Below are 18,154 nucleotides of genomic sequence, written 5' to 3'. Positions count from 1 at the left end.
GATATTACACTTGTTGTAGGGACATGGTTCACAAGATTTCTCACTGTTTCCTATGGCTGGTACTTGAGATCATATTTAAGTGTCCCACTCAGCAATTCTATTTCTCAACACCCCCTTGTTTTGATTCCACTCACCAAGAAATATTATTTTTGTGTTATTCTGTTTACATAAAATATGTTGTAAATATAGACTTTGAGTAAATTAAAAAAGAGATTTCTGAATGCGATCTAGTACCCTATGCTTAACCACAGGAGGAAATGAGTCCAACATACCCTGTTTGAGAATATCCATACCATGTCATGGCAACATATCTCATTACACATGACTAAATTAGTATTCTGGATCTACTCCAATCTCATAAGCATTTTATTCATGTAAACTAATTTCTCAGAACTTAAACACTTTCCTAAGCACTGAAAAAAAATTTTGTGCTTTGAAGAGGATATGATAAAACAACTACTCTTCCAGATGCATGTCTGCTTATTAACATGAGCCTCCGTAAAGTCTCAAGAGGCTCGTTTTATTTATTTATTTTTCAAGAGGCTCATTTTAGAAGTAAGTCTTACGGAAGGTCTGCTTATCGTAAGAACTATAAAATAGATAATTCCCTTTTTATTATTTCCTCTTTATAATCAGAAAACTTGGTGTCAACTGTAAAAGGTGTTTTTAGAAGTGGGTCTCAAACTTTTCCTGTTTGTGAAATAGTTACAAATTTCTTTTTTTCAGTTGTAGAGATAGAACTCAAGGCTATGCATGAGCTAGGTAAGTCTTCCACCACTGAGTTACAACCTCGGACCCATGAAATACTTTTGAATGTTAGAATTTAGAGCAGCCAGTTTAAAGGAATCAAACAATTTAGAAATAATACTAAATCAATTAGACCATCTCAGAAAGGCTAGAATGCATCCATAATTAATCCACTGTCCATATGGTCCCCCTTCTACACTGTATTTGTTTGGGAATTATTCCGTCCAGACAATGATATCTTACATACCCCTTCGGTACAGTTCCAGTGAACTACCATCTTCTTTAAAGTCAATTTAACTCTATGCTTTGCCTTTACTCGTAACTTAGAGTAAGTTGTACAACCTGCTCCACCTCAATATTATATATGATGGACATGACTGTTTTATAACAAAAATTTAAGTACACATCTACAGAAACTTTGTTACATTCTCCATCAGAACTTTAGTCAGGAACCATCAACCATCACCTTAACTTGTTTTCAATTTCTCCCACTGGGACTTTCTGACATAATTGTATTTTCATTATTCCAGGCACTTTTTTTTTCATTCATATTTTACTATCTCCTCACATGTATGATTTGCTTTCTTAAACTCTTTGTGGAATGAGAGTAGGTTTCACAAGATAAAACAAAAAGGAATGCTTTATCTGCCGCCTACTCTCTACTGTCCTCTGCAGGTTGAAGAAAAAATATGGGAGCTACTGTACATTCCTGCAGCAATGTAGATTCTTAACCAAAAGGAAGGTTTAAAGTAATTGGTAATTTTTGAGACACTAATCATTATTACTCAGATTCCATCTACTAAGAGAAAGTTTCCCGATTATGACAGCCCATCCACTTTGGGATGATCTGTTGGAACCATATATCCCATTTTCAGTAGATATCCCCAGTCCCTGCACCTATAAGCAACCATTTGCACATTGCCTAAGAGTTCATCCAGTCTTATTCTAAGGCATAGCTAGAGTCCCCATGTCACAGATCCTTCCAGACTTGTACATCCTGGATCTGAGAGAGACAGTAGCAGCTCAATCGTTACAGATAGGAGAGTGTAGACACTGTGCTATGCAAACGCCAACAAACGTTGGAACCCTTGTAATACAGCAACGAGATAATGTGAGATTTTGCTGTGTCTTTACTAAAAGTGTAAGGCAGGCTACAAGAGAACCAACAAATAAGCAGCTTCAATTTTGTTCACAAAGGACACTGATTATGCATGGATTATTTTCTTCTGTCACACTACTTTGTATGGATAGTAACACTGCCAGTGATGTCATCTTCTAACACAGACCTGAATGTATAGACATATTGTGCCAAACGATCCCAAATCAGTGACCTGGGTAATGCAATCAGGGTCACGCTATTATTCCTTGTCTAAACCTTCCAAGCCTGTAGAAAAATAAATGCTAATCCAATGCAAGTTTAAGGAATGCTTTGCGTGGGAAAGAAAATCAAGCCCTTTACTTTTATTTACATTCTAACAAATACTTACAGAAAATGATTACTGAATTTAATATCACTGTGAGCATCTGAATATGTTGTTTTACTTTTGTTTCAATGTCAAGTTAAATAACTTACGAATAATCACAATGCCTAGGATAAAGGTATTTTTTTCTAAAGAACTTATCTCCAACTATGTGCTCATGTAGCAATAATTTTCTATAATTGCGGAATCAGAATGATGCACAGCATTCCTGACAGGGCAGGCATCGCTGTTTTATTGATCGGGATAAGAAAAATTTTTGAAAGATGTATAGCTTCGAGTTCTATCTGCAATTGCTTAGTGTCGCAGGTGATTCATTCTATTTATCTTCATGAGTCTAATATGGATGGACTTACATAGAGCAGGCTTAAAATTTTTCAACTTCTGAAAGCCCAAGTTTTCTGAAGTGAAAAAGTATTTCTTCAGGTTTGTGGAAAGAGATCCATCCGGTCTTTTCACTCATTTAAAAGAATATACTGAGGGGGCCAGGGATTTAGCTCAGTGGTTTTTGCCGCCTACCTTGCAAGCACAAGGACCCAAGTTCGATGCTCGGTACCAAAACAAAATTTTCAGACACTGAGGCCTGTAATGCCAGCATTCGGGAGACTGTCGCCAAAGGATTACGCAAGTTCAAGGCCAGCTTGGGGTACATAGTAAGTTCAAGGCCAGCCTGAACTGCATAGTTACACCCTGTTTTAAAACACACAGTGAGACGTCTCAAAAACAAGATAGAAAATAGGAAACAGGGGGATAGATATTTTGCAAATGGGTGGGGGATGGAGAGATGAAGTGAAGTGAGAAAGTAAGAGACATCCAGAAGTAGTAAGAACTAAGATGTGTTATTTACATGTACCAACTTGGGAAGTTACTTTTCCTAATATAATCATTATGGACTGCAGAGCTACTGCAATAGATAGTTACTGATTAAAAAAAAAGTTTACACTGAGCTATTACATACCTAGCAGGTTCCAAGGCAACTCTGAACACTACAGTCTTGGGAGACCGCACATCCGGGTCTCCTCGAGCAGACGCCTTCCCTTCTGGGGCGGGGCCATGGGCCGCTGGGACGGAGCCTAGGTCCAGTCATCTCCGCCTACGTGCCAGGGGCGTGGCCTGCGCAGAGAGTGGGCGGAAGCCCTGGCACTAGACTGCTTCTAGCAATGGCTGACGGCGGCTGCACACCTGTGGCCCGGGCGCTCCTGCAGCAGTGCCTGCACGCCCGATTGCAAGTTCGCCCAGCGGAGGGAGACGCCGCGGCCCAGTGGGTAGAGGTAACGTCGGCCTGACAGCAACTCTCGTTATCCTGTGATGCGCAGGGGCGCCTCTTTACGCGTCGCCTGTGACTTGCATCTCCTGTATCCTCCACTGATGCCCGGAGTACGCGGGCGTGTGCCGTGGGATGCGCAGGACTTCTGGTCTGTGCTCCAGACAAGGCCCACGGGAGCCTGCCTGCCTGAGCTTCTTTCTGCAGCTCTGCACCTCTGTTATGGGCGCCAGACCTTGAGACAGAGCAGAGCATGTCTTTCTGCGTGGGCAGACCTCAGGGATATGAACTTGCCCTCACCTTCTGCCTACCTGAGCTCGGTGGACTTTTGGCCTGAATGTCTCAGACACCTGCTGCTCGAAGCATGGACAGGTTCAAGTTTGTAGGTTAGATTTGCTCCAAGAACTCAAGATCTACAAACTGCTTTGACTTGTGTCCTGTTTTATGTTGACTGTACTTTGGTGTTAGCATAGAAATAAGATTTCCCAAGAAACAATTTATTTCGTGTGTGTGTGTGTGTGTGTGTGTGTGTGTCTGTCTGTTGTTTTCGTTTTTAGGATTTTTTCTTTATCTTGGTGCTGGATGATCAAACATAGGGCCTCACGCCTGCTGGACAAGCATCCTAACCGTGGATCTTCAGTCCCCAGCCCAAGAAACTCTTTTAAGTTTTTTACTTATTTTAAACTAAGAAGCAAAGACTACTGCTTTTATTTTAATGTTGCATTATCGAACACATTTCCTCCAACTCATTTAAAACATGTACAATTAATAGGAGTTTCTTCTTGCACACTTGCCTTTTTAAGACAGCCTGCCCCCCTCTCCTTTGCTAAAGGAGATGTTAAGTCCCTCAACATATTTTTGGAGTAAGTTGAAATGTAAAGAAAAAGTTCAGAATTAAGACATGGAGGAACTCAGAATCTTCAGTGTAGAAGTTCATTCACTAATCTCTGCTAAACTGGGTCCCAGATTTAGCACTTCTAAACACAATTTAGTTTAAATACTACCCAGGAATTGTGATATGTGTCTGATTATTCTTACATCGGAATGTGTTACCCAATGCTACTTTGGAAATATTTATTCACATAAAAATTTCCTATAATCTCACCTCTCTTCAGAAATTTTTTTTTCCATTTCTTTTTTTTGTGCGTGTACTAGGACCTTTTGATGAAGTTTTGATTTTTCTTCCATATTTGAAATGTTTGGTTTTTAAAATAGTTAATGCTACTTATTTTGATTGTTGGCCTGTAGCACTATTAATTCCTGATTATTAATCATTCAGTCTTTCCATGCTGCTTTATCTTTTTTATGTTCTTCGTGCCACATTTCCTAATGTAAAATCACAAATCTTTTATTGCAGCCTTCCAAACTATCAGTTTGTGTTTGTAAACTTTAAAAGCTGTTTTCAAAGGCTTTCCCTTCCACTCCCACACAGGCTAATTAAAGAGATGACAAGTAATTAGATGGTGAGAGTGTAAAGTGTTTCCTCTTTCTCATGCCTCCTGTACTCTGTTCTATTATAAAAGTTCTCATTGTTTTTTTTAGAAACGTCTTGTTAAAAGATTTGAAAGTTATTCTCCTTGTTCTTAGTTTCATTCATGTAGAATTTTACTGTCATAGACTTTTTCTTCCTGGGAATTGAACATTTTTAAGCTACTTTGTGAATTGCCTGTATTTTTCTATAAACTTGAAATGTTTTATACTAAAGGAGCTACAAGGAAAGTGATTTTGACTTTAAGGAATCTGTAAGTCACAATTTAAAATCTATTACTTGAGTAAACAAAAAGAAAGTAACAGTGCGAGGAAAGAACAGGTATCTATTTCTGCAAATAAGTACTTAATTCTGACATTGCAAGTTTTCAGCTATGAATATGCTGAAGATTAGGGTTCATGCTGAAAATAATATCAAAGGAGAAGCCTGTGATAGTAGTGTAAATTACCTGCATCTATGAGTTGCTTTGAAGACCCTTGTCTGTCATTCCAGAAGCACAATTGCACAACGTTAAAACTGTCTCCTTTAGGCTAAACTAGGTGGCATACACCTGTAATCCCAGCACTCAGGAGGTTGAGGTGGGAGGACTGCTGCAAGTTCAAGGCCATCTTGGGCTACATAGTGAGTTCAAGGCTAGTCTGAGCTACATAGCAAGAAGCTGTCTTAAAAATAAATAAATAAATAAGTGTGAGTACAAAGCTGCTTTTACATTGACATAAAAACCATTTACATAACATGTAGAGCCTGGAAGATACTCTTGAAATTTACTGCAATAACAGACAACTCAGGTCCCCATCGTAAATAGAAGTCTGTAAAGTGCTTGGAGAGTTAAAATGTGAAATAAATTGTGTTTATACCTCTAAATTAAACTTTTATGTACTAATTTAATAAAACATAAGAGCAAGGTGTAGTGGCACATGTAATCCCACTACTCTGGGAAACGAAAATAGGATTGCAAGGTCTAGTCCAGCATTGGGAACTTAGTGACTTTGTGAGACTTTGTCTCAAATGTTTTAAAAAAAGTAAATAAAAAGAACTGAGAGCCGGGGATTTAGCTCAGTGGCACTGTGCCTGCCTCACAAGCACAAGTCCTGAGTTCCATTCTCTGTACCAAAAAAAAAAAAAAGAACTAACCGTGTAGCTCAGTGCACGGGCCTGGGTTCAATCCCTAGAGTCGATAGGTGGTGAATATGTAAATAGATAGCACTTATTATGAACCTTGCACTGTTCTAAGCACTTTACAAACATTAACTCATTTAATCTTCTTAACAGTTGCTGGAGTCAATGAGGCTGTTGGAATTATCTAAGTTAATACATAGAATCAAAAGTTGGGGGCCAGGCTTTTGGCTCAGTGCTTTGGCCACTTGCCTCAAAAGTGCAAGAGCCCAAGTTCGATCCACTCAGCAACAGAATCACATTTATCAAGTATTTCTTATAGTCTGTGTCTTACAAGAGATAATAAGTAAACCAGGCATTATATAAATTAAGTTTATGTTCCTGATGAAAATCAACCTTGTCATGTAAAATTTATCATAAATGTAACTTTCAAAGCCTAATCGTTTATTTAAAGCTTTTACAATACCAAAAAATAATTTGACAGTTTCCTGGAGTTGATAAAAATAGAATCAGACACTTATTTTGCTATCTGCAAATAAATACATTAGGAGGAATAGACAGACAATGACATCAGTCACACTGTTGCTTATTCATCAGTCCTGTTTTAATGTGAATTCATTTGGTATTGAATAAGGGGTCTTTGCAAACTAAATGTTTCTTAGTCTGAATGGCAGCCTTTCTTAGTGGGGAGGAAGCTGGTTGAAAGTTCTACTGATGTTGAATAAAAGTAACTATTTGAAGGTATAACCTTGGTATTCACTGCTCTTGGCTATTGAAGTTTAATTTTTGAAAGAAGTAAATCAAATTTGAAGAAGATTTTATTTTCTTATATATTTATTTAGAAACCAAATCTATTGTAAATCTGATTTCCAGGATTGCTTTTAACTTCTGTGTTCATAGCAGTTGTAACATTTAGCGCTATATCTCTATATAGAATATTTCCTAATTTTAATTTACTGTGATTTTTCATAGATTCAGAAAGGATTAGTGATCTATGTGTGTTTCTTCAAGGGAGCTGACAAAGAACTTCTTCCCAAAATGGGTATGTATTTGATATTCTTGCTTTCTTGCTTTCTTTTTTAATTAAGAAAAACAGCAACAGATGTTTATGAATAAGGACCAAAAAGCAAAATCTTTTTTCTTTCCTTTTTGGACGTATTGGGAGTTGAACTCAGGACCTTATGTATGCTAGGCAAATGTTCTACCACTGAGCTACACCCCTATCCCAAGGAACACAATTTTAAATTGTCCTGGTGTTTGTTATTAACTGCTTACTTCTGTCTTGTGTTAGTGGCTTTAGCTATTTGCCTATTGCACGATTTAAAACATACATGTGTTCTAGAAGCACTGCTACATTTCAGATAGTTTATAGATTGATTTGGAAAAATAAATACACATAAACATACATACAACATAATTCAGCCAAGGATACAGAAAGTTGATAGAGGGCTGGGTATTTAGCTCAGTGGTTCCGCTGCCCACCTCGCAAGTGCAGGGTCCTGAGTTCAATCCCTGATACCAAAAAAAAGAAAGAAAGAAAGTTGTTGGAGGCAGAGTTGCCTTATAGAAAGTATTAGATTCTGCATTTCTTAGATAGTTTTCTTTATCCTACAGATAAAGAGTCCCTAACAGAGCAGTGGATGACACGAGATGTATAAGGTGTGGGTCCATCAAACCTGAAATAGCTCAAGCTTATATCATTGCTATAGAAGAATTTACATTAACTGCTTATGTACTTCTTTGTAGGAAATATGTATAAATACAATTCTCCTGATTCTTGAACCAAACTCTGTTATCACAGCCACACTCCCTGCAGGGGTATAGAAAAATTCAGGAATTTCTGAACAGTAATTTACTTGGCTATGGCTTTCTAGTATCCTGAACAATCTATAATACTGTGCATTCTGTATGATAATTTACACATTGAGGGAGACCAAATCAAATCACATGCTGTCTCAAAGCAGCACTCAATTTTAACAATTATATTAATAAAACCCCCTAAAAGTTGGGCATAGTGGCACAAACCTATAATCCTAGCACTTTAGGAGACTGAGACAGGAGGATCCCAAGTTTGAGCCCAGCCTGGGCAACTTAGTAGTTTAGCAAGATCCTTTCCAAATAAAAAGAGGACCGGGGAGGTAGCTCAGTGCAAAGGCCCTGGGTTCAATCCTTAGTACCACAAACAAACAAAAAACTGAAGTAATTAATTGTGCTACCCCTAAAGTTAGGGACAATTTAAAGGGCACCACCCATTAGCTGTATTAATAAATCCAAGCAGGCATGGAGGTACATGTCTGGAGTCCCAGCTACTCAGAAGCTTGAGGCAGAAGAATCATTTAAGCCAAAGAGCATGAAGCCAGCTGAACAACATCACAACACCCTTGTCACAAATAAATAAATAAATTATACAAATGCATAATTGAAGTTTACAGAAGTTAACTTGGGAGAGGTTCAAAATGGAACTCGGGCAAATAGCTCTTTGAGAAACACCTTAGACAAATACCCAAAGCTTATAGAGGGAATTTTACATTGATAGATCAACATGTTTGACAACTTTGTTAAAGCCTGAGAATGATGCTTAAGAAGGGACAGATGAACGTGAAAAACCAGTAATTATAATAGTTTGAAATTTTAATCTAGAGGATAGCAAGGAACCTTAGAAGTATAAAAGAAGAAAATGAGGGTTGGGCCTGGTGGTGCATGCCTGTAATCTCAGCACTCGGGAGGCTGAGGCAAGAGGATCATGTGAGTTCAAGGCCAGCTTGAACTATGCAGCCAGACCCTGTCTCAAAAACAAAAAATAAAAAGAAAGAAAAGAAACTAAAATGAGGGCTTCTATTGTGGAGGGTAGTTTGTAAAGTCCTAATGCTGGAATGTTACATATTCTCTCCACCCTTCTAAAGATATTTTGCCTTAGAGTAAGTCTTTATTGGCCATCAAAAAGTAGAGCAGAAATAAAAATTTTGTCATTCTGACGTAAGATTGATTTTCTAATTTGTCTCATGAAGGGTTAAATGGATCTTTATCATAATAGTATAAAATAAACCCACCAAATATAAGCTGTCTTTTTGCCTTACAGTGATTAAATTCCTGTGTGCTTCTATATATGTCTTTGTGAGTTTACTTCAAATACATGCATAAGATTGTGATGAATTAAATCACTTAGGAAGTCTACTTTAACTCTTTTAGGGAATAGTGTACACAAAGATTTATATATCATGATTCTCTGTAAAGAATTATGTGACTGGTGGTATGTACCTATAATCCCACTGCTCTGGGAGGTTGAGGCAGAAGGATCAAGTTTGAGGCCAGCCTGGGAAATTTAATGACGCAACAAGAACCTGACTCTGCCTGCCTCGCAAGCACAAGGTCCTGAGTTTGATCCCAGTACCAAAAGAAAAGCAAACGGAAAAGAACCTGTGTCAAAATTTTAAAAGAGCTAGAAATGTAACTCATTTTGAAGGCCCTGGGTTCAATCCTCAGTATTGGAAAGAAGAATCACATTCTGCCAGCTTGAGTTACAAGCAAAATAAATGCATCTGTTATTGATAGCCTTGGAATGTACTCCTTTCAAGCTGGCAAAGTATGCCAATGTGACGGGATTTTCTTAAATCCCACTTTATATTTATTACATGGATTCAAATCTTTCCAATCAAACCTTATATCCCTCGGGAATATAGCCAGTTGTAGCCATCAAGTCTGATATAGTATTACTAACAAAGAGATGTTAGAATCTTCCTCAATTCATCTTCAGTATAATTGGCTAAGTTCCAGGGATCTGTACAAGCTTCCTGTATACATCATTGGAGTGATTGATGACTCATCTTAGGATCTTTGAGTAGCATGCTATTAATTTATTGTCTCATTTTAATTCTATTTACTTATACTTTTAATTTTTATTACACATTTGCAATACCTAATGATCATATTCATTAGGGGGAGCTGGTACATATATATAATACATCTTTTTTTTTTCCAGTACCAGGATTGAACTCAGGACCTTGTACTTGCGAGGCAGGCAGCGGCATCCCTGAGCTAAATTCCTGGCCCATACAAATTCATTTTTTAAAATTTCCCCATCTCCCCACCTTCCTCCTTGTATTTGTGTTGTATTCATTTTTACATGCAGATATTTATATGCTTAACAGCATTAATTGAATTCTCAGTTATAACCAGTAGAGGGAGGTATATGAAAGTGTAATAAATTGTATTGCCTCTCATGACCTGTCATTCCAGAATTGCCAGAATTGTCACTAGCTTGAGGCCTAGATAGCAAGACAGTGATTTCCATTGGTGTGAGGTGTGTTCTGGAGAGTCACAGTGTCCTTAGGAATCAATAAGGATTCCTGGCTATGTAACAAAATCCTATTTGTAATGGAAAAAAATAAAGGCACTTAAAAATAGATGTTAAGTGAAAATTGATGGTGTTTAAAGCATATCTTAGGAGTTCATTTGAGTGTATACATTAGCAGATTTTCACCAGGTTAATTCCACGATTTATTGAATGGAGTAACCATACTGAGTCCTTAATAACATTTACTACAGATCATCTAATAATTGAAACCATTGACCACGCTGCCAGAAGGCATGACTCATAAAACCTAATTGGAGGCCAGGAGTATGAGTATTATAAATTTCTTTTACTATTTGTCCTCTCAGGATTGTTCTTTGCATGCAGAATTCATTTATACCTGTGTTAAAACCCAAAGTTAATTTATATTAATTCTTTTGGTTACTATTTTGAAAATGATTAATGTAAGATGTAAAAGCTAAGATTAGGTCTTCAGCTACAGATATGTATAGTAGTTTTGATGCTTACTAGGTCTTGTTTCATAATGCTATAAAAATATTACCATGTTTTCTTGTGTATATATATATATAAGAAGATAGTGCCAGTAGCTTGGTGCTTTTTACTTTTTCATTTGTAATAATGAATTTCGCTTGTATGCTTCTTCCACGGGTTATATTTGTAAAAGAATTAGTCCATGTTAATACTCCCTTTAAGGTTATAAAACCATAAAATTAGCTGATTTATAATGGAATTGAACCTGGAAGCTTTGTCACAGCTTATAACTCTAGGTAGCCAAGTTTAAAATAATAGGTGTGGTATAATTTTTATTTACTATTCTTTGTTATAGAGCAGAATTTGGTGTGAGAAGGATTTATCAGTCTTTTACAGTGAGTTCTGTTTTTGAAATGAAAGGAGCAGGGAGACAAAATATTTTCATATATTCTCAAGGAAACAATATTTAAGGTTCCATGTCAAGTTAATTCTTTGAAGTACTGAGGATTACTAAACCCAGGGCCTTCACACTGAACTACATCTCCACCCCACCCTTTTTTTAAACATTGAGACAAGTTCTCAGTAATTCACTAAATCCTCCAGGCTAAGCTCAAACTCTGCAAGATGTGTAGAGCCTAGCTACAATTCTAGATGAATTTACTGTTAGGCAGTCTTATCTGCCAAATCAGATTTAAAGCATGCCCTTTTCTACGTGAAATTTGCATTATTTTTCCCACTTGGATTAGTGTAGTAAAGCCGTTTTTTAAATTTAAATAAAGACTGTATGAGGAGCAAGAGCTAACAAATTGAGTTTTAAACATGAGCTTTGCTAACTGAAAAATTGATGATTTTCTTCATGTTTATTTTTCACTTCAAAGTGTTTTACTTTTCTTCCCCACCCAGTTAATACACTGTTAAATGTGAAGTTAAGTGAAACAGAAAATGGCAAGCGCGTCTCTATATTGGATCTCCCTGGCAACGTTCTAATCATCCCTCAAGCCACCCTTGGGGGCAGAATAAAAGGAAGAAACATGCAATATCACTCTAACTCTGGAAAAGAAGAAGGATTAGAACTTTTTTCTCAATTTGTGTCTCTATGTGAAAAAGAATTAGCTGCTAACAGCAAATGTGCTGAAGCTGGGGTTGTAGTGGAACATGGCACTTACGGGAACAGGCAGGTATTAAAGATGGATACCGATGGACCTTACACACACCTAATTGAATTTTGAAAAATTAAAAATTACTTTCCACAGCAATTTTCTAATATATAATGATCTGAACTATAATTAGATTTCCTTCCCTTTCATTTTAAATATACTAACCTGCAACTTTTTTCTTCTTTGTGGTAGTAGGGATTGAATCCAGGGTCTGGCATACACTACACAAGTACCCTATCACTGGGCTATATCCTCACCCACAGTCTGCAGCATTTTTAGACAAGAATATCCTGGGTCCCCTAAATTACTGCAAATTGCTAATTAGATGACTTTGCCAAATCACCTGAGCTCTAGATCTCAATCTTTTGTCCTGCTTTCTTCCACCTTTCCACTTAAAAATTTGAAAAATGTTGTCTGTTCATTTCACTGTCACTAAAAAAATTTTAAGCATGTTTTTAAAATGATGAAATGTACACAATCAAGACAAACACATTTCTTATACCCTAAAATATATGCATATGTAATAAAAATAAATTTTTGTGTTAAAGTTTCATAAATCCACCACAAATTATAACTTGGCCAATTTTATTATACTATTTCAGGTTTCTAGTTTTGTTGTTGTTGCCTTGTGGTAGTGTTGAACCCAGGGCCTTCACAGTGAATTACAACTCCATCCTTTTTATTATTTCTTTATTTTGAGACACAGTTTTGTTGAGTCACGAGGTTGTCCAGGCTGGGCCTCAATTTGCATCCCTCCTGTGTCAGTCTTCTAGAAGGACGGAATTACAAGCATGTACCACCATGCCCACCTAAGTTTTTCTTTGTTTCTTTGTTTTTTTGAGGTTTTGATTTTTTTTTCGGGGGGGGCTTTTGTTTGTTTGGTTTGGTTTGGTTTGTGGTACTAAGGATGGAACACAGGGTCTCACATGTGCAAAGCATGTATTCTACCAATGAGCTCCATTGCCAGCCCAGTTTTCTATATTTTGAGTGAAAGAATATGTGGCTCACGATTCCTTTTCATTTCTAGGAAAATGTAATATGGTAATGTTATTGTGTATTATATTACTTTCCATAGATATCCAAATGGTTTAGATTATTTTAAGAATCTTTAATACCCTATAAATATGTATGATTATTATGTGTCAATTAAGATTTTTTTGATGTTTTGAGACAGGGTCTCACTATGTAGGTCAGGCTGGGCTTGAATTCACCATGTAACCCGCACTGGCCTAAAACTCCTGGCAATCGGCCTTCCTGTCTCAGCCTTCTGAGTGGTGGAATTACAGGAGTGTACCATCACACCTGACAAGATTATTTTTAAAACTTTGAAAAAACAAATCTTTAAAATCTTTAGTTCATATAGGAATCAGGTATAGAATATTCATAATTGTTTTTATTATCAGCCTGATGATTTGGAGCCATTTTCAGTTTTTCTGTTAGTACGTTTTATATACTGACATTTGTGTCCTCCCCAAAATTTTGTGTCCTACTCCCCAGTGTGATATTTCTACTTGAGGCCTTTGGGAGGTGATTAGAGTTGAGATGAGGTTGTGAAGATGAGGCCCAGAGGCCCACAGGATGGGATTTGTGCTGAAGACAGGAAAGGCTGGCTGTCTCCTCCCACCATTTGAGAAGATAGTGAGGTGTCCCTCACAAGCCAGAAACAGACCACACTAGCACCCTGATCTGGAACTTTGAGCCTCCAGAGCTTCTGTTCTTTAAGCCATGAAGTCTGTGATATTTTCTTATAGCACTTTGAGGTAACCCAGACAGTGACACAAGATAAGGCAGTTAACAAGCTTTTTGTTTGTTTGTTTTTGGTACTGGGGATCAAACTTGGGACCTTATGCTTGGGAAGCAGGCGGCAGAACCACTGAGCTAAATCCCCAGCCCAAATCAAGAGAGGGAAGTATATAAGAAACTAAAAGAATAAATAAGTCCATAAAGGTAATATGTTTTTGTAGACTCCTGTGACCTAAAAATATTTTTAAGAGTGAAAAATTCATTAAACATCCTGAGTAGCTGCTGAAAATTCTTTTGTCTTATAATTTCTTTAAGTCCGTGTTCCTAAGATACTTAAAATTCTTATTATCATCAAAAAAAATCCTATTTTCTTTATATTCTTCCTGTACTATTCTATTTTGGAACTTGAGAATCAATAATTGGCTTGATAATGAGCTCATTGTCCTTAACTTTTGCTTTATTGATTCATGATATACTTATTGAAACGTAATAAAGTATTCATAAACTTGCAAAGTCCAATTTTCTTAGAGCTTTTCCAAGGAGATGTATATGTCTTTCAAAAAAGATTATATTACCTATTTTAAATCATTTTGATTTTTTTATGTCTAGGTAAAATGCTGACTCACAGCCCTAGATTGCTATTTTATAGTCCAGGCAATTTTTTAAAAAGTCACTTGAGATACTTCTTGAGAACAGCAATTTCAAGTGCATGGAGGGTTATTAAGCAGAAGGTGATGACCTACTTTGCTTCATTTGCAGGGAAGCTTCAACAAGAGAGAAGAGGCAAAAGAAATAGTGGATATGAAAATAATTTCATCTTGGCTTTCTGTAGCTCTTCTGGCCCAAAGTGCTTTAAGAACACATAGATATGCATAAATGCATGTTCACAGTATATCTTAGGAGGATAGCATTATAGAAAGACAATGCTTAATTTCCCCAAGGTCACACAATAGGAGGAGTAATTTCCATCTTCTAACTTTTCTTGTTAAAACTGAAATCATCTTGATAAAGTCTTAGGATCTCTTGGAGTAGATCACTTAGAAAAGGATAGCAAATAAGTTATTTTATTTACTAAATTAGGTGTATGTAAGTTTGCACCTAAATTATATACTTCTCTCCTGTGTTTTTCTAAGATTTTAGGATGTTTCAAATAGAATATAATTCCTGAATATTTTTAACCTATTTAGAAAAATCCTGGATTCAATTATAAAAAATATTGTGTATAGATACACAATGGATATAGCTTTAATATCTTGAATATACTTGTATAAAGTAAAAAGTAAAGCACTTTTTTTGCTGCTGGGGGCTGAACTCAGGCCGTTATGCATCCCTGGCCCCACTCTTTTTTTTTTTTTGAGAGTGGGCCTCATTAAGTCACTTAAATTGCCCAGGCTATGTTGAGACTTGAAATTCTACCTGCCTCAGCTTCCCAGAGTGCTGGGATTACACACGTGCACCACCACACTCAGTTAAGAAATAGATTTTTGTCATTCCTTCATTAGGTCAAGTTCTAGGAGAAGACATTCCATTTTTTATTAATATCTCTACTAATGATTTGTTGACTAATGAAAGAAGTAAATGTATCACATAGTAGTCAAATGCTACAGAATTCTACACCACTTACATTGGCGAATAAGAGAACAATGTCATGTCAGATTACTCTCTGTTCTTAACATTGCAGGGGACCCGAAGTGTTATAGGACCTGATGTATTGATTTGTTTGTTTTTTTGTTTTTCAGTACCAGGGATGGAACTCAGGACCTTGCACTTGCCAGGCAGGTGCGGTGCCACTGAGCTATGTCCCCCACCCCTAATGTTTTTTGTTTGTTTGTTTGTTTTTTGAGACAGGGTCTTACTATGTAGTTCAGACTGCTCTGGAACTCATTGTGTAGCCCAGGCTGGTCTTGAAACTCCTGCCTCAGCCTCCCGAGTGCTGGGATTACAGGCATGCACCACCACACCCAGTTTCCCTGATGTATTTTTGATAAGTTTATATAAAAAAATAGGATAATGAAACTCCAGTGTATTTAGAAGTATCTTTCTGATCAACTTATGGAAATGAGACTAGTTTCTGAAAGAGAAGAACTAGTACACAAGTAACATTTTCATTCTGAAGCCCCTTCTTGGTGACAACTTTAAATGTCTGTTTATGTTGCTAATCTCTTGTCTCTCTTACTATTTTTCTTATCTTTAACCCCTTACTGCAGGCTGTGTCCAAGACAGGGTAACACACATCTATAATCCCAGCCCTCTGGGAGGCTGAGGCAGAAAGACCACAAGTTCGAACCCAGCTTGGGCAATTTAATAAGACCCTGTCTGAAAAGGCCTAGGAATATAGCTCTGTGTGAAAGCCCTAGGTTCACCCACCAGTAGCAAAAGAGAAAAAAAAAGAAGGAAAGGGAACAAAGTGTGAAAGGCCAGTGGAAATGAGAGATACCAAAGGCAGAGAGAAAAGAAGAAAAAGTGCATTCACTGTTAAGCAAACCTACTCTGAAGATGTAAATAAGCAGTGACAAAGTCAATGCCAAACACTGAAGAAAAAATTGGATAACACAAGGACTGAGAGACCTCTGGGCCTACCAGTGAGGTGTTTTCGAGTTTATGGGATATTTGGGCATTTGCAATGGTTTATAGTAGGGATTCTTAGTCTTGTCTCTGTGTCTCAAAGTGTGTCAGTGGGCCACTTGGATCAGTAGCACTTGGGGAGCCTGTAAAAAATGCAGTTTTCTGGAACCATTCTAAAGATTCTAAGTTAGAATCTGAGGAGTCAAAATTCTGTCTTGTCCCCCAAGTCCCTTCCAGGTGATGGTAGTGTGCCCTGGAATCCCAGAGCCATTGTTATGCAAAATGAAGCCCAAATTGCTGAGAGTCTGGTATGGAGGCTTTATAACCTGACTTCTCCTCAACTTTCTAATCTTTTCTCCCACTATAGAAAATTCTAGTACAGCTCTAAGTATATTTTTCTTAAGTAATCCCCTTACCTAAATTACCCTATGTCCTCTTAATCCACCATCATTCAAATCTAGCCCAAGTCAGGCTCATGGCCCCCCAGTAATTCTTCCTGTCTCTGTCTTCCTTGGCATTGTGCGTGTGCCACTCTTAACACTTGTGATGTTTCTTTTGAGATTGACTACTTTATATTTTTTTGTATATTTCTATATCTTGATTGTAAGAGTATAAATAGTAATGTGAAGAGACAATAATAATGGGCAGATATAATAGAGTGTAAACTTTATCTTCCACAGTTTCCATAATGCTGGGCCTGTTATCCATGCTTAGTAAATCTCAGTGAATATTATCTGAATTAATTTGGAGATGTGTCGGTGGGCAAAATACTACTCTTGATTTTGGTTGAGTTATGCTACTAGATCACACATAGATTTCTTGGTTAAAGGAATAGAGGTTGGGTGTGCAGGAGGCAAGTTTAGTACAGCTACATTTTGCTTTTATATAATATATAAAACCAGAAAAGTTGGGTACAAGCTAAAAGGAAGTACTTTTGAGTTTCAGTACAAATATGGACATTATTGTTTCTATTTTATTATTGTATTATATCAAATGGTCACTTTACATTTTCTAAGGTTCACTATAGAATCTAATAGAATACAACTGCATTTACATAAGAGCTCTATACCTAAAGTGGTATTCAAAAAGCAAACTTTTTTTTGTTCTTTTGGTATCAAGAATCAAACTCAAGTCCTTCCTTGTGCTTGCCAGGAAGGTGGTGTAACCACTGAACTAAATCCCCGGCCCTTGCAAGCCATTCTTTAAGTGTAGAAATGAAAAGTTATAATTTAAGATAACTTGTAATTGAGTCTTTCATAAAATAAACTTTTTTGAACAAAAATGTCATTTATTTTATTTATAAATATAAATTTTTGATGCAGCAAGCTTTATAATTCCCCTGTATTTGATCACAAAGTAAAGAGGGTCTGTGGGATGCATCACAAATAAACAACTTTGAGATAATATGACCCTTCTTGTGATTGGACTTTTCCATATGATATTTTTAATACATGTTTATCATTACATAATGATTACATTTATTGTGGGAAATTTGTATGTGTGCGTAACACATCTTTTAAGTTTAATAAACTTGACCTATTATATCAGCCTTTTATCTGAATGCAAAGAGAATTTATATACAGAATGTGTCACGCCCTATGTAATACTGTTTGAGAACTATTAGCTATTATTCTTACAACGTATGTGGTTGGGAAAGTAATTACAGACTTTTTTGGGGGGAAGTGTGGAGTTTTTTTAGAATATGACTGACTAGACTAGAAAAAATGTAATTCTTGGCTCCAACTTTATGATGTTACTTACTTAAATTTGTACCACTGTAGATAGACTAAAGCATACTTTCCAGGTGGGCAC

General features: G+C 36.8%; 3 protein-coding genes across 6 annotated transcripts in view; 2 read left to right on the top strand and 1 right to left on the bottom strand.

Annotated features, from left to right (window-relative positions):
- Nubpl (nucleotide binding protein like) overlaps positions 1 to 3,232 on the bottom strand; it is a 332,275-nt gene extending 329,043 nt beyond the window's left edge. Inside the window, exon 1 of one of the 2 annotated variants that reach the window (XM_010633575.3) lies at positions 3,184 to 3,232. The gene's annotated coding sequence lies outside the window, so the exon portion shown is untranslated. The remainder of the gene's footprint in view (positions 1 to 3,183) is intronic. The other variant, XM_010633577.3, reaches the window with a different exon arrangement.
- Positions 3,233 to 3,345: 113 nt separating this feature from the next.
- Positions 3,346 to 12,710, top strand: Dtd2 (D-aminoacyl-tRNA deacylase 2). Its single transcript, XM_010633568.3, has 3 exons — positions 3,346 to 3,496; positions 7,067 to 7,136; positions 11,781 to 12,710. Exons 1-3 carry the CDS (start codon positions 3,386 to 3,388, stop codon positions 12,104 to 12,106), a joined length of 507 nt encoding a protein of 168 aa, XP_010631870.1. The 5' UTR covers positions 3,346 to 3,385; the 3' UTR covers positions 12,107 to 12,710.
- Heatr5a (HEAT repeat containing 5A) overlaps positions 7,072 to 18,154 on the top strand; it is a 152,455-nt gene continuing 141,372 nt past the window's right edge. For all 3 annotated transcript variants that reach the window (XM_033765122.1, XM_033765120.1, XM_033765121.1), the window contains exon 1: positions 7,072 to 7,136. The gene's annotated coding sequence lies outside the window, so the exon portion shown is untranslated. The remainder of the gene's footprint in view (positions 7,137 to 18,154) is intronic.

Source organism: Fukomys damarensis, unplaced genomic scaffold (genome assembly GCF_012274545.1).
Source record: "Fukomys damarensis isolate Sample0158 unplaced genomic scaffold, DMR_v1.0_HiC HiC_scaffold_17, whole genome shotgun sequence".
Classification (NCBI taxonomy): Eukaryota; Metazoa; Chordata; class Mammalia; order Rodentia; family Bathyergidae; genus Fukomys; species Fukomys damarensis.
The sequence above is the reverse complement of the archived record's forward strand: the minus strand, read 5'-3'. Positions and strand labels throughout refer to the sequence as shown.

What these genes read in the sequence shown, in the direction of transcription:
- Dtd2 (XM_010633568.3), top strand. Translation starts at nt 3,386, where the DNA reads ATGGCTGACGGCGGCTGCACACCTGTGGCCCGGGCGCTCCTGCAGCAG. An exon ending in CCGCGGCCCAGTGGGTAGAG is followed by an intron (nt 3,497 to 7,066) that starts GTAACGTCGGCC and finishes GATTTTTCATAG; the next exon opens with ATTCAGAAAGGATTAGTGAT. An exon ending in AGAACTTCTTCCCAAAATGG is followed by an intron (nt 7,137 to 11,780) that starts GTATGTATTTGA and finishes TTCCCCACCCAG; the next exon opens with TTAATACACTGTTAAATGTG.